The sequence below is a fragment of the Podarcis vaucheri genome (genome assembly GCF_965113315.1).
Source record: "Podarcis vaucheri genome assembly, chromosome: 14".
Taxonomy (NCBI): Eukaryota; Metazoa; Chordata; class Lepidosauria; order Squamata; family Lacertidae; genus Podarcis; species Podarcis vaucheri.
The window spans coordinates 30,665,264-30,691,352 of NC_138752.1; the positions used below are offsets into that span (position 1 = coordinate 30,665,264).

At 46.7% G+C, this 26,089-nt stretch overlaps 1 protein-coding gene and 1 long non-coding RNA gene across 3 annotated transcripts in view; one reads left to right on the forward strand and one right to left on the reverse strand.

Moving 5' to 3' along the window:
• Window positions 1-21,589, reverse strand: part of TNRC6A (trinucleotide repeat containing adaptor 6A) — a 40,770-nt gene extending 19,181 nt beyond the window's left edge. For both annotated transcript variants that reach the window (XM_082199314.1, XM_082199313.1), the window contains exons 1-6: window positions 21,366-21,589; window positions 19,405-19,452; window positions 9,305-9,395; window positions 8,803-8,824; window positions 4,292-4,651; window positions 584-3,214 (exon numbers count right to left, since the gene is read on the reverse strand). In XM_082199314.1, the coding sequence (XP_082055440.1) occupies window positions 584-3,214; window positions 4,292-4,651; window positions 8,803-8,824; window positions 9,305-9,395; window positions 19,405-19,452; window positions 21,366-21,370 (3,157 nt within the window). In that variant the 5' untranslated portion in view covers window positions 21,371-21,589. The remainder of the gene's footprint in view (window positions 1-583; window positions 3,215-4,291; window positions 4,652-8,802; window positions 8,825-9,304; window positions 9,396-19,404; window positions 19,453-21,365) is intronic.
• Window positions 1-26,089, forward strand: part of LOC309518869 — a 213,773-nt gene that overhangs the window by 12,332 nt on the left and 175,352 nt on the right. The window lies entirely within an intron of this gene.

Below are 26,089 nucleotides of genomic sequence, written 5' to 3' on the forward strand. Positions count from 1 at the left end.
TTTGCTCCTTGCAATTAAAACAAAATATAAGTAGGAATTGACTAGAAGGCAGCTGAAGGGTGGTGGTGGTATCTTTGTATTGTTTGAAAGGCAAAAGACCAAAATCAGTCAACCTTCTGCAAATCTCCCAGGACCTTTCAACAACCGTGAGTTTTCATTGATTTGACAAGGCTAAGATGTACCACTGAATGATTTTCTGGCTACTTCTCCACACAATTTTATAAACCATGGTTTGCACCCAACTTTACACCATAGCTTAAAAACAAACAATGGTTAAACACAAATGACCAGCATGCTTGTGCAATGCAGCTAATACAGTGCTTGCTCTGCTTCTGCCCTGCTCCTGTTGCTCCACTAGGAAATGAGCCGGAGCCTGACTTGTGATACCTGAACATGGGAAGATGGTTTGTTTCTCTCCAGACAAACCACACCTGGAAGCCTTGGTATATTCTTGACTTCCCACTAGCTTTTTGGAGCGAAACAAGCAACAATGCTTTTCAATAGACATTCCAGTAGCCCCCCCCCCCCAAGTAGCGCCTGAGGGTTGTCTCAGTTGGTCAGATCACGGAAAATGGAGCCTTACCAGAGCTGCTGCCACTGCCGCCACCAGTCTCCATGCTGCTCACGGCGCTTGAAGAAAGCCCTTGCTGCAGTCCCTGTGCCTGCTGGTCTGAACAGCCGCTGCCACTGTTCAGAGTGTTCTTGTTCCACATATTCACATTCTTGTAGTTGTACTTGCTTGGGTCGCCCCAAGCAGAAGTTCCATCGTCAATCTCCATTTTGCGGCGAATGGACTCGGGGGATGGCTCCTCCCACCCGGTGGGCTCCTCTTCCTTGGCTGCAGACGGCATTGGTCCTCCTAGCCATCCTGCGGCCGGCGGCTTGCTTGCCGCAGACGGTGCCCCCCAGCAGCCCACCTCTTGTTGCTTGCTCCAGTCTGGGGAAGGAGGGCGCTTGGAGGGTGCCTCTCCCCCCCAGCTCTGGGAGCGGCTTGGCTTAGGAGATTCTCCCCATCCCTGGCTTTGGCTTGGCTTGGCAGACTCTTCCCATCCCGTGCAGCTCGTTGGCTTGGCGTTGTTGCCGCCGCCGCCTCCCCCCCAGTGCGCAGTGCCAGACTTGCCCGGCTCTTTCCAGCCAGAGGTCGACTTGTCGCTGTCACTGCTGCCGGAACTGGATTTCTTCACCTCGCCCCAATGATTGCTTCTCAGGTTCTCCCCCCAGCCGTCGACAGCTGGGGCCGCCCACCCGGGGCTTGCCTTCTGCCCATCTCCCCACCCCTGCTTGAGCTTGTCTGGGTCGCTCCACTGCGATGATGAGCACCTGTCCTCTTTGCCGCTCCCCCATGATTGATTGCCCTTGGCCTGTGCAGTGGAAGCAGAGCCCTCTTCCCACCCCCCCTGGGTGCCGGAGACTTTGGAGTCCCCCCACCTTGTAGCAGACTTTGGATCGCCCCAACCCTGGCTGGATGGAGCGTTGTTGCCATGCAGGCTGGACCTCTCTGTGAGGCCCCCTGAGCCGCAGGCTTGGGCCACGCAGCCCCCCCAGGCCTCCGTCCCATTGTCAGTCTTTTTCTCCCCTCTTGAAGAAACCTCTGTGTCCCAGGCAGTGTTTTGTTTGATCGGAGTCTGTCCCCAACCGGAATTGGAAAGGACCCGGGGGTCCAGATCTGTCCTGTTCACTATGCTCTGGAGCAACGCGTGCTGGTCAGCTTTCCTCCTTTCGCGGTTCGCCCCTTCCGTGGCGGATCTTTCCTCGGGGCTCTCGGTGCTGCCGTCGCTATCCCCAATACTGCTTTTCGTCCACCCGCCATTCTGCTCAACATTCTGAATTGCTGCAAAACTCTGGATGTCGATTGCGGCACTCTCCTCCTCAGAAGATTTCCGCATGTTTGTAAACTTCTTACTGTTCCCGCTGCCGCCCTTGGAGGCGTGAGGGTTGCTTGGAAGTTTGTTCCACTCTCCGTCGGCTAAGGTGGTGCTTTGGGCAGGACCCCTCCGGCCGCTGCCTCCTCCTCCTCCTCCAGAGCCCATTCCAATCCCACCCCCCCACACCACATTCTGGGTGCTGGCCCCCCCGCCTGCTGCCTCCCACGCCCCTGCTCCTTTCTCCCCATTGATTTCAAAGTTAGTGCTGCTGGTCCCGCTGAGCCCAGGCTGCATTAGGTTTGCATTCACAGTGTCGCTATTGGCTTGGCTGTTTGAGCAGGTGTCTCCGGAGTAAGCGGGGCTGTAGGTGCCCCACAGAGTACTGGGAGTTCCACCATTTTTTGCTTCACCATTGCTCAGGTGAGAAACGGAAGTGCTGCTTATTACTGGAGAGGAGGCCTGGGGCTGAGGCCGACTGCTCTTGGCACTCACGCACCAGGCCCCAGGCCCTGTATTACTACTTGCCGGTTCAGTCACCTGCATCGAACCAGCAGGGTTTGGTAAACTAGAGGTCATAAAGTTAGTAGTGTTATTATTATTTGGTCCATTCACTTCGGGGTTAAGGCTCTGAGGCTGCCCACTCCGCGAAGCCTTCCTTGTACCATTCGCTTGGGGATCACAGTTTTCCTGGAGGCTGGCCCAGGAGCCGCCAAGGCTGGACGAGTTCATACTCTGATTGTTCGCTATCTGACCTAAACCTGTGCTGCAGCTACCGCTTCCTCCGGGCCCTTTCAGGGCATGCCCATTGTTCTCCAAGACAGGCCAGGCACTGCGGTGGCCGTTGGAATTCAAAGTGCTGGGATTTAATCCTCCATTGGATGAGTTGAGCGCGCTCCAAGTGTTCATTCTATTGTTGCTACTTTCCGACATGCCGTTAGGAGCATCGGCGGGCATCGGCGAGCAGGAGCTCACGAGGGAGCCGAGGGACACGCCCCATGACCTGCCAACGCTCCCGTTGCCCACGTTATTGCTGTTGCTACTGTTGCCAAACTTGGCCTGAGGACAGTGGCCGCCGCCGCCGTTCCGCAAGCCATTCACTTCACTGCCCGGGCCCCTTGAAGCCATGGCGATGAGGTTCCTCTCTGACCCAGAACTCGAGGCAGAAGCAGAGTCAGTGTCCGTACATTCTGAAGCCAGCTCCACGTCACTGCCGGTGATTGAGGGCCATGCCTCCTTGTCTGAGCCGTCTACAATAACTTTATCCCAGTTTGTGCTGGAGTCACCACTGGAAGAGACTGTTCCCCACTGAGAGTTCTCATAATGGGATCCTAGTGTGCTGTGGTTCAGATCTAGGAGGAGGAGGAGGAGAAGACATCGTCATCATCATTGGAAATGGTACAGCAAAAAAGAACACTCAGTACAGTGAGCAAAGAAACAGAGGCAAGAAGACTATCCAGAATTCTGGAAAACAAGGACCACAAGATGTTGCAAAAGTACATGGCTTAGGTACTTGAAATATTCTTAGCAAAAGGGCAGGCACAGGTATGTCCATATATTCCACATGTGAAATGAGTCCTGATACCTAAAATGACTTGCCTCTCCCCTTTTCCCACTCATTAAGATCTACAGGAGGGGTGTCTCACTACATCCCACTGGTAGCTGAAGTGCAGCTAGTGGAATGGTGGGAGAGTGCCTTGGCTATAGAGCTCATCTTGGCCCCTCCCTCTTGTTAAGAACTCTGGCCAAGCTCTGGAGATCTCTTGCTTAGACTATTACAGACTTCTCTGGTCTGCTGTGGTCTCGCAATGGTCAACTCATCCCTGCTCAGGGCTCCAGATTCATTCACCTCTCTGGTCACTCTGATCATCTGACAAGTGCCTACAATGGCTTGCTGTCCGTGCAGACTTCTTAGGACCGAGCCTCTTATCACTCTGAGAGTAAACTGCTGGCATATAGAAAGCATGTGCCCCCATTATGCTCCTCTTCGAAATGTTAAGTCACACAATGGGTGCACCAACCTTCCTACTACATTGAGAACAGTCCTATATTCTTAAGTGGAGAAACTCTCTAGCGCTCCTCTGGTCACAAGTGTGAAGGAAGAACTGACGCCAGCAAGGGTATTATTCCTCCTGCCCGCTCCACTCCCCCCAAGTGTGGAAAGGCAGGTGACACAGCTGAGGGCAGAGAGACCATGTGTTGTGCCTTGGCAGGTTCTGCAGCTGCAGTCTTGGCATGAAGCACAGGAAAAGAACATCCGGTTTCTGCAGAGTTGTGACATTTAGAAATGGAGGTGAAATGGGTCTTAAGGAGCATGGAAAAGAGCTAGGTTGGGCCTTCCTCCAAAGTGTGCAGCCCCCCTGCCAAATGAGCCAGAGAGTTTACAGGCACTTGTCCCTTTCATTGGGAGGTCTTTGCCGCCTCCTCACCTGTTTGCTTTTTGCTGCTGCTCTGACCTTCGCCACCGACTGCAGGTTGCTCGCTTGTTACTGGGCTCCCTTCGGACTGGCCGTTCAGCAGTTTAGATGCCGCCCCCAGGGTTGCAGCGATCCCCGGCAGTGGCTGCCCTCGCTTCAAGAGTTGCTTCTGCTCCTGGTGCCGGAACCGCGGAGGGACTTCGCGAGGTGGGTAGCGAGGCAAGGACGACGACTGCTGCTGCTGCTGCTGACTGCTGACCAAAGCCCTCTTGGCATTATTATTGCCACCAACACTGCTGGTTGCTGTGGTTGTGCCGGCAGTGGAGGTGGCAGGTAATAGCTGGTTGACACTGGGCTTGGCAGGTTCCGGCACTACACTTGCCCAAAGCAAGATGTTTGATGGGGGAGGGGGAGAGAAGAGGGAGGAAGAGCAGATGTTAGTAAATTGTTTTAGGAGACCATTAAAAAACAACAACAAATATTCATTCAACAAAACACACAATTGTTTGTTCTCAAAAAGACTTCTAAAACATAGAACTTACACAAGGGGTTTAAAAAGGCGGTAGCTATGCAGTCAAACCTTGATTCTCAAATGGCTCTGTTTTCGAACGTTTTGGCTCCTGAATGCCAAAAACCCGGAACGTTACACAGAACTCAAACGTCTGGCGTGGCTTCCGTTTGAGTGCAAGAAGCTCTTGCAACCAATCGGAAGTTGTGCCTCAGAACCCGAACAATTCTGAAGTCGAATGCTCTTCCGGAACGGATTATGTTCGAGTTTCGAGGTTTGACTGTATGCTTTATATACATGACAGACTAGGTGGCTCCTGCTCTTGCTGGAAAACCCTCCCCTTCCCCAGTGGCAATGGAACCGCTGGGATGATGGGAATGATGAAGCACCCCAGTGGCAGAGGGGTCAGGAACAGAATAAACAGCTGGCTTGAGCATCTCTGGAAAAAAAGACAAGTTTGGCCTGGACAAATCTCATGGAGAAACAGGCACCAGGAGGAACTCAATGTTGGTAATCAGAAAGGAGAAAGAAAAAGCAAAAAAGAAGGATGGAGGAAAGGCAGGCTTGAGGGGTGAGCTTCATGTTCAATTACCAATGTATGTCCACGAGTTACTAGAGATGAGTGATTTTAATTGCCTTGTTTGTCTCCAATGCAACCCAGGCTCACACACTTGAATGCTCAAAGATGGCTTCAGTTAACTTTCATAAGAAAACCATTCAATTTCTCACTTCCAATTCTCCTTGGAAAATTTCTTAGCACTAAACAGAAACTTTAAAGCAGTTGTGCAGCCCTTGATTTGCCTCAAAACTTAACAGCGGGGAAGATGAGCAAAGAACATGTTTTCAAGATGCATAAGCCTTGTCTTAATTTTTTTTAACCTGTTTTTAATTTTTTTTTAAACTCTACAGTAGAGATTAGAAGAAGCACATCTAATGTGCTGCATAAACATCACTTAACTGCTGGAAGGGTATAGTTTTACAGGGCTAGTTAGTGAGTAGAACTCTTCTCTCAAGTCTTCACTTAGGCATGAAAACAAAACTACAGTTGCTTTAACATCTTCAGTGCAGACAGGAAACAGTTTCACTAGCTGAAGAACCACCCTGCAAGTGTTGGTTTCACTCCTTTTTCTGGCACAAAGCAGGCTGCATTTAGACCTCTCTGCTTTCACTGTCACTTACAAACATAGCAACGTACTTTCCTTTTGAGTGCCTCACTGAGCTGCCAGTCCGGGAGTGCTAAAGGGCACATGTGGATTTCATATCACCAAGATGAGACATGTAAAATGCAAAAGTTCCAATGGAGGCCCCTGGGGAGGAGGGATAGCTACAGTTGACTCCCCTAGAGCCATGAGAAGGAACAGGAAATGAGACAAGGTGGGGACTTTTGACAGGAAATACCTGCCCTTTTACAGATAAAACAGCAATGGCTCACCAAAGCACAGTGTGCAAGATTTTCTGGGAGTTCTGATGTGAAAGGAAACCAACTTTAGTTTTAATAAGAAAAGGGGCACTTTATACTACTTTATAGGAAAGAAAGTTTTAATTTAAGGAAGATGGTGGAAAGCCAGAATGTGCACACAGGAGGGCAACCAAGATTATCAAGGGTCTGGAAATCAAGCCTTATGGGGAAGGGTCGAAGGAGCTGGGTATGTTTACTGAGAGGAGATACGATAGCCATCTTCAAATATCTCAAGGGCTGTCACACAACTCGAACCAAAGGCTTCAAATGACAAGAAAGGAGATCCCAATTAAACATCAGGGTCCGGTTAAATGACCCCCCGTGGGCCGCTTGTGGCCCATGGGCCTTAGGTTGCCGACCCCTGAACTAGAAGATCCTTGGGGTCCCTTCCAACTCTACAATTCTGATTCAGCCTTCACAATTGGAACAAACAAACGAAACATGCCACCAGGCTCCAGTAGGGTAGATTTATTTGAACCTTAAGAAAGACTAATGTAAGTGATTGTCAGAGCAATCCTAATGATGGCAAAAGGCCGATTGAGGGTCTGCTGAAAGTAGGGCGAGTGCCACAGATCTAGCTATGGGACAGTACAAGATCCCCCAAGAACATCAAGAGCCCATTAGATCAGGTCAAATGGGCCCATCTAGTCCAGCATCCTGTTCTCACAGTGGCCAACCAGATGCCTGTCGGAAACCTGCAAGCACTCTCCCCTCCCGTGGTTCCCAACAATTGGTACTCAAAAGCATTCCTGTGCCTGCCTGTGGATTGCAGTCTTCAATCAGGTTTCCAATTTCGAAATGTATACATCCTTCCTGAACAAAATCCATACTGACTAGGCACTATAATATTTAAAGCACTGCAGTCTGTAATTAAGCAGGACCTTAATTACAAGTCAAGAAGCAAAATCCAGAATTTGTTGCAATACTGCCCATATTAGCATTGCACTGCAAAATTATAACCACTTGAAAACAATAGTCTTTTGTTTACCCATCTGTGCACATCTAAGTAGACTAAGCAAGATCACTTACTTGCAGGCTAAAGCTGAATCCTATGTACACTTATTAAAGTAATTCCACCAAAAAGACTGGGACTTATATGGGATCAGATTTTTCTTTTAAACCAGGCTATTATTGCTTTTCTAAATTAAAGAGGCACCTTTCATTCTTAAAAAGTTAATTAATTTTTATCCACCCTGGGCACGTGTGTACTACAAGCTGGTCTGACACCCTTAAGTGAAGCAAATTAGCCTATTATTCAAAATGCACCATTCTTAAGTATACTAAGTTTAGAGTGCACTGAAGCTTTTGTTTCCTAATCGATCTAAGATGCCTAGCATTTTGGAAGATACTACTCAGAGCACCCTTATAATGCCAAAAGGTCTCTTAGCCAGTTTCACTCATGAGAAAAGTAAAATTAAATTGAAAGAAAGGAAGCCTTTTTGAAGTCTTATAACTGCCCCCAAATCCCTCTTTTCCTCTGCTTTGCATTTAATGCAATCTGAAACAAAACATTAGATGACTTCAGACATCAAGGGACACAAAAAAATCAATCTGCTCAACAAAAGATTTGCAGAGCAAATGTATTTGTGCAATCTGTAGTACTATCTTGGAAATATCTCCTAACGAGAGAAATTTAAGTATAGGATAGTTTTTTAAAACCCCCCAAAAACCAAAACCAAAGGTGAGAGCCAACATAGCATGAGGTGTTTGCCTTTGCAGTGTGGCTTCTCCTTTCATTCCTCCCCTGAAGCTCCAACCACACCCAAAAAATCTGCTCTGGAGTTTTGGGTACCCTCCAGAGCAATTTTGTGAGTGCATTTGAGGGGGGCGCAGGAGGGAGAAATCAAAGAAACCACAAGCTACATTGCACAAGCAGGTTTCCGTTGTGCAAGCAGGTAGACATCTTGGATGTTGTTCCAAATTTCCTGCTTTTAGATAGAATGCAGGCATTCAAAATGTGCAGCAATATCTGGTATCTAAGGAGGACCACTGGGTCTGGGGAGGGGGACTTTGCTCTCCATCCTCGAACAACTAGGAAAGGGCTTTGAATTACAAGAGTTAAGGCAGGCATCCCCAAACTCAGCCCTCCAGATGTTTTGGGACTACAACTCCCATCTTCCCTAGCTAACAGGACCAGTGGTCAGGATGATGGGAATTGTAGTCCCAAAATAGCTGGAGGGCCGAGTTTGGGGATGCCTGAGTTAAGGCATAGGGTGGGGGGTGGGATGGGGGGAGGAATTTCTCATTCACGCACTTTCCTCCTCTCCTATTTCAAAGCTCTTTGCTCATCTCTTCCAGCCTGTCCTTCAGAATAGGGGTTCAGTGTTCAACATGACAAGGGCTGGGAGAGGCTCAAAGGTGCGAGGATTCTTTTATGCGCCCCTCTGGAAAGTAAAAAAGGTGGTGTCTCAAATAGAAAAGGCCTCATCACTAAAAAGCCAGGTCGTAGGCTTTCTCATGGAAGAATCTCCAGCCCACCAAAGGCACATTCAAAGCTCTTCACCAGACAAAGAGGAGTCATATCAAAGTTACGCCAAACCAATAACCATAACTCACCTTTGTTTTTTTGTTCAGCGGCCTGAAAAACAACAACAACAACCCAATTAATGATTATCAGAGACTTGCTTTCCCAACACTGGGCACAAACTGGCAGCTTATAGGGCATTATCAGCATATGCATCTTTCTCAACATAAATATGAAGCAAGGTTGTCTCCCCCCCCCAATAAAACTGTAGTCAGACCCCTTTAAAGTTGAAGGCTTCTCCCCCTGTGTGCAAAGAACTCCCAGCATTAAAGGCTAAAACATCTGATAATCATGCAATGCGAGGTTCACAAACACATACATTTTAGGCCCATAAAAGAGCCCTGAAGCTGGATCAGATCAAAGGGCTCCCATCCAATCAAGCACCCTGTTTCTCACAGTGGCTAATAAGATGCTCCTCTGTTCCATCATGACTAATAGCCATAAAGAGTCTCCTCCTCCTCCATGCATCTGTCTAAGCCCATTTCAAAGTTGGTGGCCATCACAACCCACTAAGTGCCTTAGTTTCTGACTCACCTTTTTCTGAGCAGCTTCTTTCCTCTTCTTGTCGTCTTTCCTCTTTTTCCTTTCTTCCATCAACTGTTCTTCCTCCTCTTGCACCAATTCCCTGAGAAGGACAGGGCTGCAATTAGACCTCCAAAGACACACAGCCAATGTCTTCCCTGTAGGGCATGGACCCCAATTTATTCTACTCTGGGTAAAACATACTTGGATACAACCCACACTAATTTGCTAGGAATTAAAAGTCTAGTTCTGCCTACTATACTGAAATACATTAAGATGTCTGTCACTCCAACTTTAATAATCCTAGCAGTATCTTCCTAGATATAACTTTTAATTCTGCAAGCATGCAAAGAATTATGGCATGCACTTTTTAATTCAGTTTGAATTCGGACTAGAAATGCTTTTCACAAGGTGCAAGTCATGCAATATATATTTTTTAATCTGATAATTGCTATGCTCCAATATTTGATTTGTTACACTTACTCCAGGGCAAAACTAGAAACAAGGGAAAGGAGGAACTGCTAGCTACAGAAAAGGAAGAGTTTTCAGAGGCAAGGAAGGACTGGAGTGCCTCACAAGCTCCCAAAACAAGGAAGGGGAGCCCAAGGAAGTGCTGGCAACTAAGCTGCACAAACAGCAAACCCTCCACTTCTCCCAACCAAAAAAAAGAGGCCGCAGGGTTTGGGGGAAAAGGTAGCAAAGGTAAGAGAGGCCTGCAGGACGGTGAAATATTTTGAGTTCTGCCCTCACAAGAAGCATACAAGGTTGGGTGTGGAAGAGAAGGCAGACACCAGCTCGCCCAGCTAAAGGCATCACATTGCCAAAACCACAAAACTTTGTCTATGTATTTACAGCTCCTGCCGTTGAAATTAATTAAATAACTAAATCAGTACTAAATTTTGTACCACTCAGAGAGGCTCACAACTGAAAAAAACCATAACATCAAGAAAAAGGAATGGGACAGATCTTAAAACAGTAAGATACGTAGATGACGCTATAACAATAACTGCCTTAAAAGTAAGGGGGAAATATGAAAATTGTGTTGAAGTAGAGAGGGTCATTAAGCCAAACAACAGCAGGCAAGGCCAGGAAATCACTTTCTGAATTGCCATGGGAAGCTCTCTTCCAAACCAATTCCTTCCACATGGGACTGTGCTGAAGAAGACAAAGGTGAATCACTGAGCAGGAAACAGACCCACCCTCAGGACACTCCACCTGCATTAATTGACAAAAGGCAGCTGCAATCACAGGGCATTGGCGGGGGGGGGGGGGCTGGCTGCTTAATCCTTTCAGCTGCTTTTCTCCCCTTCAGTGAGCTAAGTCCCTTACTTCCATGAACATAGCTGGGGAAGGAGTTATTTAAAGTAGAAAGCAGCCAGACGGGTTAAGCAGCCTTTTCACCCCACTCTGTGCTCCACTGAAGACTGCAAGCCTCCAGAGGCTGCTTTTCACTAATTAGCTAGAATTGGGCAAGGTGTCACATGATTGCATGCTAGGTATAGCTTGGTACCGGTAAGGTGGGGACTGTGAGGGGATTCAAGTTGCTGCCAAGTCAGTCTGCTCCCTGCATCAACAAAAAGGCACAGCAGACTCCGCAAGATGGCGCTAGCCTGACTCAACGGGTCTAAGCAAACAGCTTGACAATTGTTGCTTTATGAAGCCCTTCCAGCTGTAATGGAATTCTACTCCTAGTTTTATTGGCCTCGTTTTGACCCACTTAAGTGCCACATGTCCTCAATTATCGCATCTTGTTGCAACCAACCAACCCCAAAGTCTCAATTTAAGGCAATTACAGGGACAGTAAATTAGACCAAAAGCAAGCATGTTTGTCCCCCTCATAATATGCTCCACTGAAAACCTTTTACAGATGTGTAGCATTTACCCAAGTAGTCAATAGATCCAAGCAATCACAATGTGATATATATATGTGTGTGTGTGTACGCAAATCATGCTTGCATTACAATTCAAGTCCTCTTGAGTCTTGACACTCCAAATTGTGGGGACCCAGGGGGCTATTGGTGTTATAAAGCAGCATGCATAAGCAGATAAGGAGGCGATTTAATCCACAGATAATGAGGTTTGCCTGCACAAGACCACACCCAGAGATCAGCTCACACCCAGAGTTCAAAGAAGCCCAGACAACTGAATGCACACACACTATTCACACATTTTGAGCTGCAGCCTGATAAATCTTCATATGGAAGTAATTAGGTGCTGTCTATCACAGTACTATGCAAGACAAACTAAGCAAGCAATCTTTTCCTCTACCAACTTCAGATAAACTAGGAGCATGCATACACTCAGGATAGACCTGAAAGAGATCTGGGAATTTTGAAAACTGCACAATATGCTACCAACTGTAACTGCCACAAAAGATTCAATACTTTATAGGTTTTATACCACACAGTCCACTGAGCAGATCAAAAACAGAACAGCAATCCTAAAACTTTAATTCCTGAGTGTCATAGCTGAATGGTGACTGAAACCCTGGCCTCCTAGGTCCTGGTTCGGCACTCTAACCACTACACCACACTGCCTCTCACCTGATACTTAAGGTAAAGGGACCCCTGACCCTTAGGTCCAGTCGCGGACTACTCTAGGGTTGCGGCGCTCAACTCGCTTTATTGGCCGAGGGAGCTGGTGTACAGCTTCCAGGTCATGTGGCCAGCAGGACTAAGCCGCTTCTGGCAAACCAGAGCAGCTCACAGAAATGCCATTTACCTTGCCGCCTATTTATCTACTTTGACGTGCTTTCAAACTACACCACACTGCCTCTCACTTGATACTTAACCAGTATCAATACTCAGGAAACACCGTGACATCAGAAAAAGTGCCTTTGGTGTACTCTTTTCCACACTGCTAAAAATATTTTTGTTCAGGCATGTATCCACACATGTGTTTAAATGTTTTTAGCTGAACAGTTGATTTTAATTATATTTTATTTATATTTAATATACCTGTCTTTAACTGTCTTGTATTGATATTTAAATATTGGTCATACACCTCTTAGAGCAGGGGTGCCCACACTTTTTTCATAGAGAGCAAGATTTGATGAAGTGAACACGTGAACACGTGAGAGGGCCGACCAAAGTTGTTGAGCTTTTTTTTTAAGGATTGAAGCTGACCTTTTTTTGAGGGTTTTACCCTGGGACATATACTGCCAAATTAGGCCCCCAAAATGGACTTTGCACATGCCTACTTTAGGAGAACCTTTTGTGCCCATGGAGTTTAAGCAAGAGGCAGTGTTGGTCTTTTCTATTGAGATCCACTGTTCAGAGCAGCTGTGTGAGGATGCTTTCCGTTCTCCCCTTAGTGATCTTGCCTGAAAAACGGATGGAGATGGACAAGCACATGCCTGTCTTGGAGGTTCTATTTACAATCAAGCCGTATTTAATTTTTGTTAAATATTTAAAATAGCATGTCCTTTGCACCTCTAGAGAATGAATCACAGAAGAAAATCAAAGACAGGAGGGTAGCTTTTGGTAGGGAACAAAAGCCCAGCCCATGATTTTACTGTCTTATCAAGAAGCTTATCACAAAGTGTCTGTCAAATGCTTTGCTGAAAGTGAGATATACTACAGGCATATCCCCATCTCTCTGCCTTGCTCGGATTTAGCTTGTACAATTTCAATCAGCTTGCCTTTGACTGCATATGGTCAAAATCTCGCAAGTTTATTACGCATAAGATGCAAAAATGCTGTACAAACTTTCCCCCTGGACATCTCTCAGCTCGCATTTTACCTTCGAATACCCTTTGTATGTTTAAGCACCCAGGCAGTCTGTTTACAAAGGCTCAACAGGCAATTTCATTCACAAACATCAAAGTGTCAAGCAGAAGCCAACCTTCCCAAGAATCAGTTACATTCGGTTTAAGAACAAAAGGGCAAATCAAAGAGCTGAAACAGACATCCGCCTGTGCTAGATTCCAGGCCTTAAGGCAGCTGGCCTCACGCAAATTATGTGCCTTTTGCTTGGTGCATTTGCGTGGCGAGTTCCCGCCCCCCACCAGGATAAATAAACACACGAGACACCATAATTAAGGTTAAATGGGCGAATTAGGCCACAACTTTATTGAATTCAGGAATGAGAGGCATTGGCTTAGGCATTGGTCCTAACGACTATCCGGCTCCAGCCCATTTGCTGGAGACACGGAGAAGGGTTAACACTGATCGGGGGAGTCTCCCGGTCGGGCCGGTCGTGGCCGGTCGGGATTCCCTTGCTCTCGCGGGGGCTGAGACCAGCCCCCGCTCATGTGGGGAAGGGCGTGATGCCCGCAACCCCACCTCCTGGGGGCAGGCCCGGAAGTGGCTTTATGGAATACCCATCTTAGAAATGCAACTAATGATTAGTTCAAAGCTTTGAGGTCAAGACGACAAAACCTTTAAGCAAACATTAATCACCTCTGGCTCAAGGACTCCCGCAAATCAGCAATGGAGCTGAGCAAACTATGCATACACAGCCAATTCATTCACAGCACTCTTACTTTGGGGGCAAGCGAAGCGGAATATGAGACTTATGGTCTATATGACTTGCACTGGAAGTCAAGGTACCCAGAAGGAGGAAAGCTAGAAACTCTGCAAAAGTTATGGTCAAGCAGCAATGGCAATCAAGTGGGGTAAGCCATCATCATCATCATAATGGCAGGAGGAGGTTGGCAGTGTTGCTCTTGACTCAAGCAGCATGCAAGCACTGGAAGGGGTTAAATGGAGCTGCTTGCACAGCCCCTTCTGACTCATCACAACTTCCTATGGTGAACCTCCAAATACTTGGAAGTCATTTATAGCATCCACTTAGGCCAAGACCTTGAAGGTTCCGGCACACTGCCTGTGCTGGCTGCTAGGGAGATAAGGCGGCCACCAAATCCACCTACACATCACTACCTGGCAACCCGGCTGACCTTGAGGCCTGTACGTCAATAAATTGTAAATATTAATTTATGTTGTTGCTATTTTGCTTGTTGACCTTATAGCAGAATTGTCTGGTTGTTTATTGGTCCTGTTTATATGATTTTTTAAATTTCTGCATGTTGTTTTTCTCTGTTTTTATTACAAAGAGTGGGGCTATAAATACTGTAAATAAACAATATATACCATATTTTTTGCTCTATAAGACTCACTTTTTCCCTCCTAAAAAGTAAGGGGAAATGTGTGTGCGTCTTATGGAGTGAATGCAGGCTGCGCAGCTATCCCAGAAGCCAGAACAGCAAGAGGGATTGCTGCTTTCACTGCGCAACGATCCCTCTTGCTGTTCTGGCTTCTGAGATTCAGATTTTTTTTTTCTTGTTTTCCTCCTCCAAAAACTAGGTCCGTCTTGTGGTCTGGTGCGTCTTATAGAGCGAAAAATACAGTGTTTTAAATTATTTCATGAGAAGGATGGCACACCAACTGTTTGGGCAGCAGTCCTATAAGCAGACTAAGACCTGGCAGAGCAAGGCGCAAATCCCCACCCAGCCATGAAGGTCACTGGGAGGCCTTGGGTCAGTCACAACTGCTCAGCCTAATCTACATCACAGGGATGTTGTGGCGAGGGGGAGAATGATGTGCTCCACCCTGAGCTCCCTGGAAGAGAGCTGGAACCTAAATGTAATAATAAGGGGCAGTATACAACTAATAGTCCAGTCAGTGCAAGGGTGTACACTTGCCCAGATGGACTTTCCCTCTCTCCCCACATGCACCCTCTCCAAATCTACTAAAGAGTCTTGGGGAACCCCAGGAAAGATTCTGCAGGGGCGAGTGACATCCCAATGCACAAACTGAAACTCTTGCACTGACGGAATGTGTTACTCAGAGCTACTTCAGATGCAACCCAAAATAAATCAGCTGTGGGTTGCAATCCCAACAGATCTCTGCACTAACTGCTGCAGGCCAAGTTTCCACTGTCCTGTAAGCCTACCCCAGGCATTTCAGTCATTAGAAGTGACTCTATTATATGTACTGCCATCTTGTACCGTGCGGAAGATTGAGATGTAAAATCAGGCCTTCTCAGTAGCAGCTCCTAGACCGTCAGATCACACAGGGCAGTAGGTTCCACAAGTCTGTTTCATTTTGCACGCTCAAGTCAATGTCAAAACAGCTCTTTTTTATGTTTCACAGCTGTTTGGGATTTGTGTGTGCCCACATCCCTGCTGTGATTTACAATTTCAAAAGGGTCAAAAGTAGGGTATAAATGATCTTAAGAAAGAAAATAGTGTGGAGGGTTTATGTCAGACAAGCATATCCAATGGGGTTTCCATGTCAAGTTAGATGGTGCAGAAACATCTATTAAATTAACGGGAGGGGGGACAATTTCCTGAAGGTTCAACAAACAAGTCAGTATTTTTGCCCCAAACAGAGTACACAAGCACAATTGTTGAGCCACCAACTTAACAGCATATTTTGCCAAGGGAGTTGATTCAGATCTTTAAAGAAGGAAAATCATTAGTTTTCTCTGAAGCCAATGTGCCTTCAGAGGGCATAACAAATGGTAAGAACTGACTAGAGCTGGGTGATATATCATCCAAAACCGCTTTGAAATTCACATCCTAATAATTGTTTCATAATATTTGAGCTGGCAATATATTGCAAATCTCAATGTGTGTAAGGGCTAGGCAATATCTGGTTTTCAACATTGTGATAACTCACCAGCAAAACATTGTGCCACTGTTTGAGCTGCTGTTGCAAGGCCTTGCAGGCTGCTACTGCCGACAGCTCCTGGCACTGCCAAGAGGACTTGCAGCCCACCACTGATTTTGCCGCCACCGCCAGGCCTTGCAGGTTGTCACTGCTACTGCTGACACATACCGCAATCATGGCAAGCTGTTTATGCCACTGCTTCTGCTGCCTCCTAGCAGGCCTGCTGGCAGTCCCAGATTATTTCTATTCACTATGACTCATCGCTGTACTTTGGATTGTCTGAACAGGACCATTTGGTAGCCAAACCCAAACCCAAAAGTCCTGCTGGGATGCATTTTGGCTTGCCTGCTGATGAAACTGAGTGTGAGATGATTGATAATATTGTCATTTATCTGTTTTAGACCCCTAAGTAGTCGCAGCTGCCAGGACATTGTCCTGTTTGCCTCTGCACAGTTCCTTCCTTATTTCAGATATTGTGATATATCGAGATGTTTAACTGATATATTGCAATATTGAAAACAAGCTATCTGAGCCCTAGATCTGACCTGAGCCCTAGATCTGACCAAATGCTTTGAAACTCTGCTCAGAGTTTCATTAAGATTCCTGCCTGTCTATGATGAACCACTCCACAGCATGAGCAGTGCTGTAGGCAGCAGCAATTGGCTCAGGAAGGAGACTCAGACCATTACTGAACACTCTGAAAATTTGTTACAGAGCCGCCTTGCATGAGCTCCTAAGCTCTGGCCAGATACCTTATGTCACACACTCTAAACATCCTCACCACAAATGCAACATTTATTATATTGTTTTTATGCAGCAAGGTGCTGATTGCTTTAAAGAAAGTTTGTGTCCTTTATTGAGCTTCACTTCTAAACCCCAATAGGGGTGTAGCAGCGGCAGGTTATGCTTTGATGGCATTAAGTTCCAATGCTAGTCAGCATTTCCTCTGTTGCAATTATTTATTTAGCACCAGAGATGCCAGGTTGGGTGATTTCAGTATAAGCAGTACTATTATTTCAAATTTACCCTAGCTGCACACGTGCACAGATTAGAGGGGTAAAAATGATACTGCAATTAAGCCACCCTCTGCCAGTGAGGTGTAAGGCCCCTGACCATTCATCTGCTTGATAGGAGTCCCATGCCACCCTATAAAAATCCTCCTGTAATGAAACACACTATCCTTCTACTGCCAGTTTCACTTTAAACATGCCTGCAGCAACAGATTTGACCAAGAAAACTACAGTTGTGTTCACAATGACAAAGGCATCCTTGGAGAGTTCAGGGTATTTACACTTGCTTCTCTATTCACACCAAGAATTGTGTGAGCAAAATCATTCAATAAAAATTATTTTTTAAAAAGAAAAGAATTGTGTGAGCAAAGTCCTTTGCATAAATCAGAGTTCTCAACTGTTTTCTTTTGTAGGACAGAAAAGGGGGCCCTTCCTTCCAAGGCGAATAGAGACAAGAAGGAATTGGGGAGTGGGAAGGACAGGACCCTTTTTGGTAGCATTTGCAGATGAGTGTTTCAACTGGGAGCATGCTTTTCTTCAAAAGCAGAAGTACAAACACCTCCCTTGAAAGGGAGTACATATATTTCTTCTTATTTACTCCTCACTTGTGACAACACAAGGTTGAATGCGTTCATCATAGCTCTTGTTCATTTTCATGCTGTTATTGTATATGGGCTTTATTGTTGAAGTATTTATTTTATTTTCGTGAACTTGGGAAACCTGGTGTCTCACTTAGCTGGTTTTGGGAAGGCAGCACAAGAGCTGGGGTCAACTTTTGGCCTCACCAACCCCTGCCCCACAACAAGGCGGTGTGCGGTCCACGGGTTCCATGTTGAAGTACATTTGTGACCCACTTGGTATGAAAAGTTGGGCTGGCCTGGTGAAAGCCATACCAAACTAGATGGGCCCAGTGGCCTGACTTGGTCTAAGACTGCTTCCTATGTTTCTAAGAATTAAATGGCAATGTTCAGTAGATTAACAATAAACTACTCTTCTTGACCTTCTACTGATGTGCAGAACTATCACAATTACTACACATTAAAAAACCAAACCAAGGCAAGATGTAGTAGCCTTGATTTCTGCTCTAGTCAGGGTTTTTCAGAATGTCTTGTTTTTAACTGTATAAATCTTGACAAGATACAGTTTTCATTTTTCAACATTTGGGTGTATGCTCGGGAGGCTGTTAGAGCTGAAATGAGGTATACAGACGTTTAAAATAATTAATTTCCTATCTATTGGCTAAGACCAAATTGTGGCCAGTTAAGGGGGGGAAATTATCAAACACAGAGTGTGGCAAGGGGACGGGGGTCTGGGTGGGGCTAGACATCATTATTTAACCATCTGTAGAAGGCTTAACTGTAATCAGTGTATAAAAAAAGAGAAATATGCAATACAGGTTTTTTAAAAAAGTTAATAGGTGTATTTGTTTTCCAAAAAAAATCAGAATGTAATTAAAATCAGTAGTTAAGCTAAAATTACTAAATAAAACACAGGTCAACTTTTAACATATTTGGATAAGAATCCCTAATCAAAAGTGCTTTTAGTTTCTATTTAACGAAATGTATATACCACTTAAGCAGTTTACAAAACTACTAAGCAGTATACAATAAATATTTAAATCCTAAATAAAAAGTTTAAAACAAAGACATATAAAAATAATTAAAAGCAAAAGAAACTAAAATACATCAACATCTACAAAACTGGATAGGCTTACATATGCAGAAATGCTTTAAGCAGGCGCCAAAACGGGTACAGTGAAGGCGCCTGCTTGATATCAATAGGCAGGGAGTTCCAAAGTGTAGTTGCTGCCACACTAAAAGATCAGTTCCTTACAAGTGCAGAAAGAATACTATCTGACATATATGCGTAATGCAAGAAAACAGAAAGTACTTTGCAGGGTTTTGATCTGAGCGACCTGGGTTTGAGGTGCACTGCTCAAAGATAAAGGAGGAGCACAAAAGTACTGAAAAATAATTTGGTCAGATATTTACCCCCCTATTCCCACTCCAAACTCTTCAAGCTAATTCCAAAGTTTCTATTACTACTGTAGTAATGAGAAGTTTCAAATTTCCCTGGCTATTAGCAAGCAGCTACTTCTCACACTCCTTAATACAGCACACAGAAAGGAACAAATGTTTATTTCACAAGATGCGGCTTGTGTTGAGTTCAAGGCCAGTGATGATTTCCAGCCAATAAAAATCCATTTGGCTAGGCAAGGATGAAAAACACACACAGCAAACAAACCCTGCATTCATTTTTGCTCTTGCTTGCTTCTGGCAACAGTTTAAATGTAGCAAAAGAAAATATGTTCGGCAAGATATTTAAAGGAGTGGAGGACTTCACTTCACAAAGGACCCCTCTGCTCAATTACTTTTTATAAGGAAGCTTCACCACATTTCTTTAAAACAAATCTCACAAACTGTCAATTGTCTAAGCACCCAATTCCTACATGCCCTTCAGTTCATTCTCTGCCCTTTTATTTCTGACTTACCTGCTTAGTTTTCTTTCGACTTCTTTGGTAGCTTTAGCTTCCAACACTCTGAAAAAGAACACACATATCCCCAAATCAAGAAAACAAGCACAGGCAGTAACAAATCAGAAGTCCAAATACAGGCATACTTGTCTGACCAATGATTTAAAGGATTGTTTTATTGTGCACAGTTAAATGAGAAATGAATATGCAATGAATAAAAATACACATATGCACTAGCTGATTGAGAAAAGCAGTGAACACGAACACACACGTTGGTGCAGGAGAAGCAAGAGTTCAGCAGCTGAAAACCCTCATCAGTCCCGTTCTGAGCACAACATGTATTTCTGGCACCAACAGGAAGACAGCCATGTCAACCGCTTGCAAGAAAACCCAAGGAAGGAGCTTTGTGGCACCTTCAAAATCGTCACATTTAAAACTGCTGTTGTAGGCAACGACCCATTTAATCAGATGAACTAATGTGAAGGTGCAGGTGAAAGATAACTGAGGCCAGCAAAAGCAGCTAACAGGATAGACTCAGATAGCACCAGAGACAAAGCTGGAATGCACTGAGAAGCCCTGTCCCAAATAAGCTAGAACTATACAGCTCAGCACCAGCTTGTAAGATTGGCAAACAGAAAGTCTATTAATAATATAGCTTCAGAACAGAAATTGCTATTGCTTGATGTGCTCCACAAGAACATTCACTGCATGTAGGGTACACCATACTTGCAACACTCTGCCCTAGGTGGGACTGAGGCCTAGGCACCAAACATGGAACCACAACATTAAGTGCTCTCAATATGTCCAAAAGAGATTCGAATCTATGGCTGAGTTGGAAACATGCTGTAACTTCCCACCCTCTGGGCTCAGAGCAAAGGAATTATAGGAGGTGGATTAACGGTTCGGCCAGATTCTACCTGCAACAGAACATGGTGACGTACTTACTTGTATCAGCTGTTTTGCTAGACGCAGCTGCTACTGTATACAAATGTGTGCCCAACAAATGGATGGGGTGGTATTTTCATACCTCACCAGTGTCCATTCAATTAAAATAAAGGGGGGGGAGTTTCAGAACTTAAGTGAATGGTGCTGGCAGCTAAAGAGGTAAAAGCTCAGCAACTTGTACTCTATTGAGGCCCTTCAACGCTGCTCACCCTGCAGGGATCTACAGAGGGCATCCTAAGGGTACAGCCACTGTCAGGCCAACAGGGTGGCACAGACTTTTATGCTATTTATTACAACAGGGGCATCCCTCCTCTCCATCTAAGAATGCACCCTAGGGAGCTCGACTGAAAGCACCTCCTCTGCCCATGCACCCCTTTAGTTCTACTTAGATGCTATTCTCTGGGTGGGGAATACATCCTTTCCTTCCATCTTGGCAAATCTGGGGCGAGCAGGCTGCACCCCAGCCTCACTGCAAGTATTTCTCATTTGGAATAAGGGCCCCCACCGCCTCCTGTCTGCAATGAGCGCAGGATGGGTGGACGGCTGCCTGCGCTGCACTCCTCCTCCTCTCGCGCCATCCTCTGCTGCGGCCGGCGCGGGGGGGGGAAGCGAAATTTCCGCTTCCTCGCAGGGGCCCCCTTTCACGCTTTCTTGCATTTGCAGCTGAAGTAAACAGAAGAGGAGGAGGCTCTCTCTTTCTCTTTTCCCCACTCTCTCTTCCCTCTCCTTCCCCACGGCGCCATGCACCGCTTTGCAGCCTCCCCGGGGCAAGGGCGCACGCAAAGCGCGGGCACGGGGCGGCGGCGGGGCGCGCGTTTCTCTCTCTCTCGGGCAGCTCCGTGCAAGGCGGAGCGCTGGCGCAGCAGCAAAATGGGGGGGGGGGCAGGCCCGGCCCTCGCGCGCCATGTTTAGTGAGGGGCTTTTTTTTTTTAAGGTGCTGGGGAGATATGTATGAGAGGAAAATTTTGTCCCGGCTGCACCTTGTCCTGCAAACGACACCCCCCCTAACCCGGACCACGGCGCCCCCTCCTCACCGCATGTGCTTTGGGGGGGCGGCGGGGGTGTCGCCTGCTCCGCCTCTTATTCCCGGCGCCCCGGCCTGGGGGTTCCCGGCAGGGTGGCCTCGGCTGCCTCCTGCTGCTGCTGCTTCTCCACCCGGGTCGGCCGCCTCCGCCTCCGCCTCTTCTTCTTCTCCCCCCTCCCAGCCGCCGCCATTTCCAGCCTCCCTCACGGAGGAGACTCCCCAGCAGCCCCGTCGCCGCCACGCCCCGGAAGCGGACGCCCCGCCTCCCCCCGCCGGCGGGAAGCACTTCCGGGGGGGCTGCCGTCGCCTCCAACATGGCGCCCTAGCAACGAGCGGGAGAGGAAGGGAGGAGGGAGCTCGAATTGGCGCGCCGGATTCGCCGTGGAACGAAGCGTTAGAAAAAAATGTGGTGGAAGAAGGGGCAAAAGAGTCCCCTCCGTGGATGTAGGGATGCGGCTTATTCATCAGCTCAGTTGCTGCATTTATTATAGCCCGCCTCTTTTCCTCTAAGGAGCGCTAGGTGGCGCACACGCTCCCCCTCCCCGCACTCCATTTTATCCACACAGCGACCCTGCGAGGTAGGCTTGGGTCCATCTCGCTCAATATTGCCCACACCAGGCACGTTCAACAGGTAGATCGTGATCTACCAGTAAATCACCGGACGTCTGTGGTAGATCACTGGCTCCCCCCAAAGAAGCTCAACAACTTTGGCTCCCCTAAAAAAAAGCGCAACATTTTAGCCCTTCACCTCCAAAAAGCGGGGCTTCCCTCCTTGCTAAAAAAAAGCGCTCAACAACCTTGACCTGAACCCCCCAAAAGAGGGTAGATCACTGGCAGTTTTTAACTCTGAGTAGATCGCAGTGTCTTGGGTGTTGGCCACCGGTGGCAGAGACTCTCCAGGGTTTCAGGCAGGAATCTTTCTCCCAGCCCTAACTGGCGATGCCTTGGGAGACAGAGCCGGAGACCTGCATGCAAACATGTGCTCTACCTGTGAGCAATGGTCCTTCCCTGGTAATGTGGCCTTCCTGCCATCTCCCACAGATGTCCCTTTAACGCCACAGTTCTGCTCTTTTAGCTGTCTCAGCCCACCACCCCACCCTCCGAAGCTTGTGGCTGTGCCTTCAGTATTTCACTTTTTATGACCTCCCTCTTTAATGTCTACCCATGGCATCCTACCCAACTGTTGCTTGAGCTGTGTGAACTTGGCCTTCCATGATGTACACTTGACTGCCTTTTTATCACAAATCCCAAGATGACACGGTCACTTTCCCTCGAGATTCCTGCCACTTCCACTCCTTCGATCAGTTCTTCCCTGTTGGTCAAGATTAGGTCAAGGGTAGCAACTCCCCTCCCCCCCCCTTCACCAAGAGAATATGAGATGGCACCTCTGGATGTTAAGTTGACTCTCTGCTGCCTGCCCCATTAATGAGCTACTCTTACCCATAAGCCTGCCAGAGATATGGCATATTATCAGCAATTCCCTCATGTCCCTCTGATGCTTTGCTTCTAACAACTTAAGGAGTTCTAGGAAAGCAAATTTATTTGTGGATGTTTTTCGTGCTATTCAGAAATACAATTTATGATCTGAGCAATTACAACTGTTCAGTGTCATTATTTATATCAGCCTTCATGATCCTGATGTCCTCCAGATGTTTTAGACTACAACTCCCGTCAGCTCCAGCCAGTCTCAGAATGTGTTTTAGTCCTGCAGCTGTCCTGTGAAAGTTAGGAGGTTGGGCTATGAGAGACAGGAGAAGAAATAGAGAAACTATTTTGCTCAAGGTCTGTCAGTGAGCTTCATAGCTTAGGAGGGATTTCTGCTGGCAGTGGGTTTCCCTTACCTGACACCAGGGGCTCCTCCAGATTTCCTGTTTACTGAGCATTCATCTTGATTTGCTTATAGAAAGCTTATGCAGAAGTTACATGATGACCAGTCTTTATTGAGCATTTATGGGACAGTTATATGACAATGAGCATTTGTCCTGATTTGCTTCCTGTTAATCATTAATTCATCCAACACTTTTCTTGTCACTTTCCAAACTGCAAAAAGTTCATTTTAAAATTTGTTTTGCTAGGGCAACAGAGCACTTTAATCTCCTTTAATTGCACAAACCTAAAATTCCGGTATGCACTTTGAACCCTCCTCCAAGTTAGTGACAGGCTGGAGGCATCCCAACAACTGAGTTGTCCTTGAGTTCCTTTGCAAGCTGTTAACAGGTCATGATCTGGATCTGACCTTAGATCCCTTTGAAATCAATATGACTTAAATTAATTCATTACTATATTTGCTCATTGATTTCAGTGGAGCATAAGTTCAATAACAGACTGGATAAAAGAATCTAATAAGGAATAACCACAGTATGAGGCCACCAGTCAAATGTGTATTCCTCAGCCTATCTATCTCCAGTTACAACTCTGCTCTTATGCTCCACAGTCAGAGAGATCATATAATTCCTGCCATCACCAGCTTGATTTATTTTGAGTCGAGGCACAAAAGCAGCATTTAAATACAAAAGACTCACAGGATTCACAGAACACTTGAAGCATAACAATCAAAGCATTGCCCCCCCTTCCTTTATCTTCCTGGGTCTGCAATTTGTAGTCAAGGCTTCAAGAAAACCTCAATAGGGGAAAATCAAGGGAATGGGGTGAATTTCCTGTGGCCTTTGTCTAGCATCTTAAGGAGAGGAGAATGGAAAAACCATGAGCAAACCGATAGTTTTGGGAAACATATTTGATTTGTGTCTAAATTAGTTGTATGGCAACGAGTTCTTGATGCACAACACAGTGGGCGTAATTTTAACATGAGGTTCGTGTTGCCCCTGATCCATTCAGAGAATGTTCAAATTGGAGTCCAGTGGGTGATTCATTGTGTACACCAAATCCTGCCCTTATTTGGCTGGGGCCAAGAAGAGAAAGCTGAAGAAAGCACGGGCAATGAATTGAAGCCTGGCCCTTGGTACTGGAGTCTCTCTCTCAGAAAAGAGAAGAAGCAGAATATCATGCCAGTCCTTTGATTAAACTAATCTTAGTTGAATTCTGTGAACTCAGGAGTCAATCCCACTACTTCTGAGCGATGCTTCTGGTTGAGTCAGTCTAGATCAGGCTGTGCACCTATTTATTTTTTGAGCTGCCGTCAAAACAGCTGCTGAAGCAAAACAGAAAGATGAAGCAAAGCCTGGGAAGAACCTGTGAGTTTCTGGTTCATCTCCAACCTGATCACCATTGCACAGGAGAAGAGCCCAAGTAGGGCTGATGAAATGAGAATGGGATCCTTCCCTTTTATTGGCCAAACTCCAGGTGATGTGGGGGGCTGAAAGCAGGAGGAGAGGGCTAGAGGGCCCCCCACTGCTGTTTAATCCTTTCCCTGTCTACTGTTAAAAAGGTAAAGGGACCCCGACCATTAGGTCCAGTTGTGGCCAATGGGTTGCGGCGTTCATCTTGCTTTATTGGCCGAGGGAGCCGGCGTACAGCTTCCGGGTCATGTGGCCAGCATGACTAAGCTGCTTCTGGCAAACCAGAGCAGCGCACGGAAACGCCGTTTACCTTCCCACCTATTTATCTACTTGCACTTTGACGTGCTTTTGAACTGCTAGGTTGGCAGGAGCAGGGACCGAGCAATGGGAGCTCACCCCACTGTGGGGATTCAAACCGCCGGCCTTTTGATCGGCAAGTCCTAGGCTCGGTAGTCTACTGTTAGTCAAATCAAAATTGCTTTTCTCCCCAATTGGGGAAAAGGCGCAGGGTCGGGTGGGGGGGGGGAGCAGCTGGAAGCAGCTTAGTCATGCTGGCCACATGACCTGGAAGCTGTATTGAGTGGGCAAAAGGAATAGGGTTAAGTAGCCCTGCTCCCACCATAAAGACCTAAGAGTAGGATGCTGGATCAGGCCAATGGCCCAAGTAGTTCCACATCCTGTTCTCACAGTGGCTGGCCAGAAGCTTGTGGGAAGCCTACAAGCTGGAGATGAGGGCAATGCTCTACTCTCAATTTCCTACTCTCTCCATGCATAGCCAGACCCTCCCATTTCCTGCAGTGTTTGTGAGGACTTCTTACACAGCCACACACAAAAACACATTTCTCCAAATTAGTGACATGCACTACCTTTGGAGAGCTGTTTCTCCAAAAACAGAGATTTTATTCAGATTTTATTCAGACGTAACGGCTGGATTCATTCAGCCTTCCCCAAGCTGGTGCCCCCAGAGGCTTTGGACGGTAACTCTTGATGAGGCTCACAATCCAAAACATGAATGGGCACCAGCTTAGGGAAGGCTGGATTGATCAATTAAAATTCATAGGATTAATCAACTAGGCTTCCCTTAAACCAGGCGGCTGCCTTGTCTAGGTGATATTCCCAGGCTGCAGGTGAGGTGTGTGTGTGCATGTGGTCCTGCTGCTCTTCCCCTGCAATTTCCAGCCTCCTCCTCTCTGCTGCTCCTGTCCACTCCTGACTAGCCATTTTGCCCATAAAAACAAAGGCTGCTTTTGAAATGGATGCCTGGCCTGGCAACTTGCCAACCTGTAATAGGAGACAAAGGAGCAGAATACAAATGGGGGGGAGCTGGGAAGCACAGGCAAGAAGCACCGCAGAAGGGAATGCAGGTTGCCATGGAGACCAAGGCGGCCCAGCCGGCGGTGGGGGGGGGAGAGAAGGAGGAGGAGGAGAACCTGTGCGCTCCAGTTGGGCTCAGCACCGCCATCTGCAAGCGGAGGAATGTTGGCACGGAGCCCAAGTG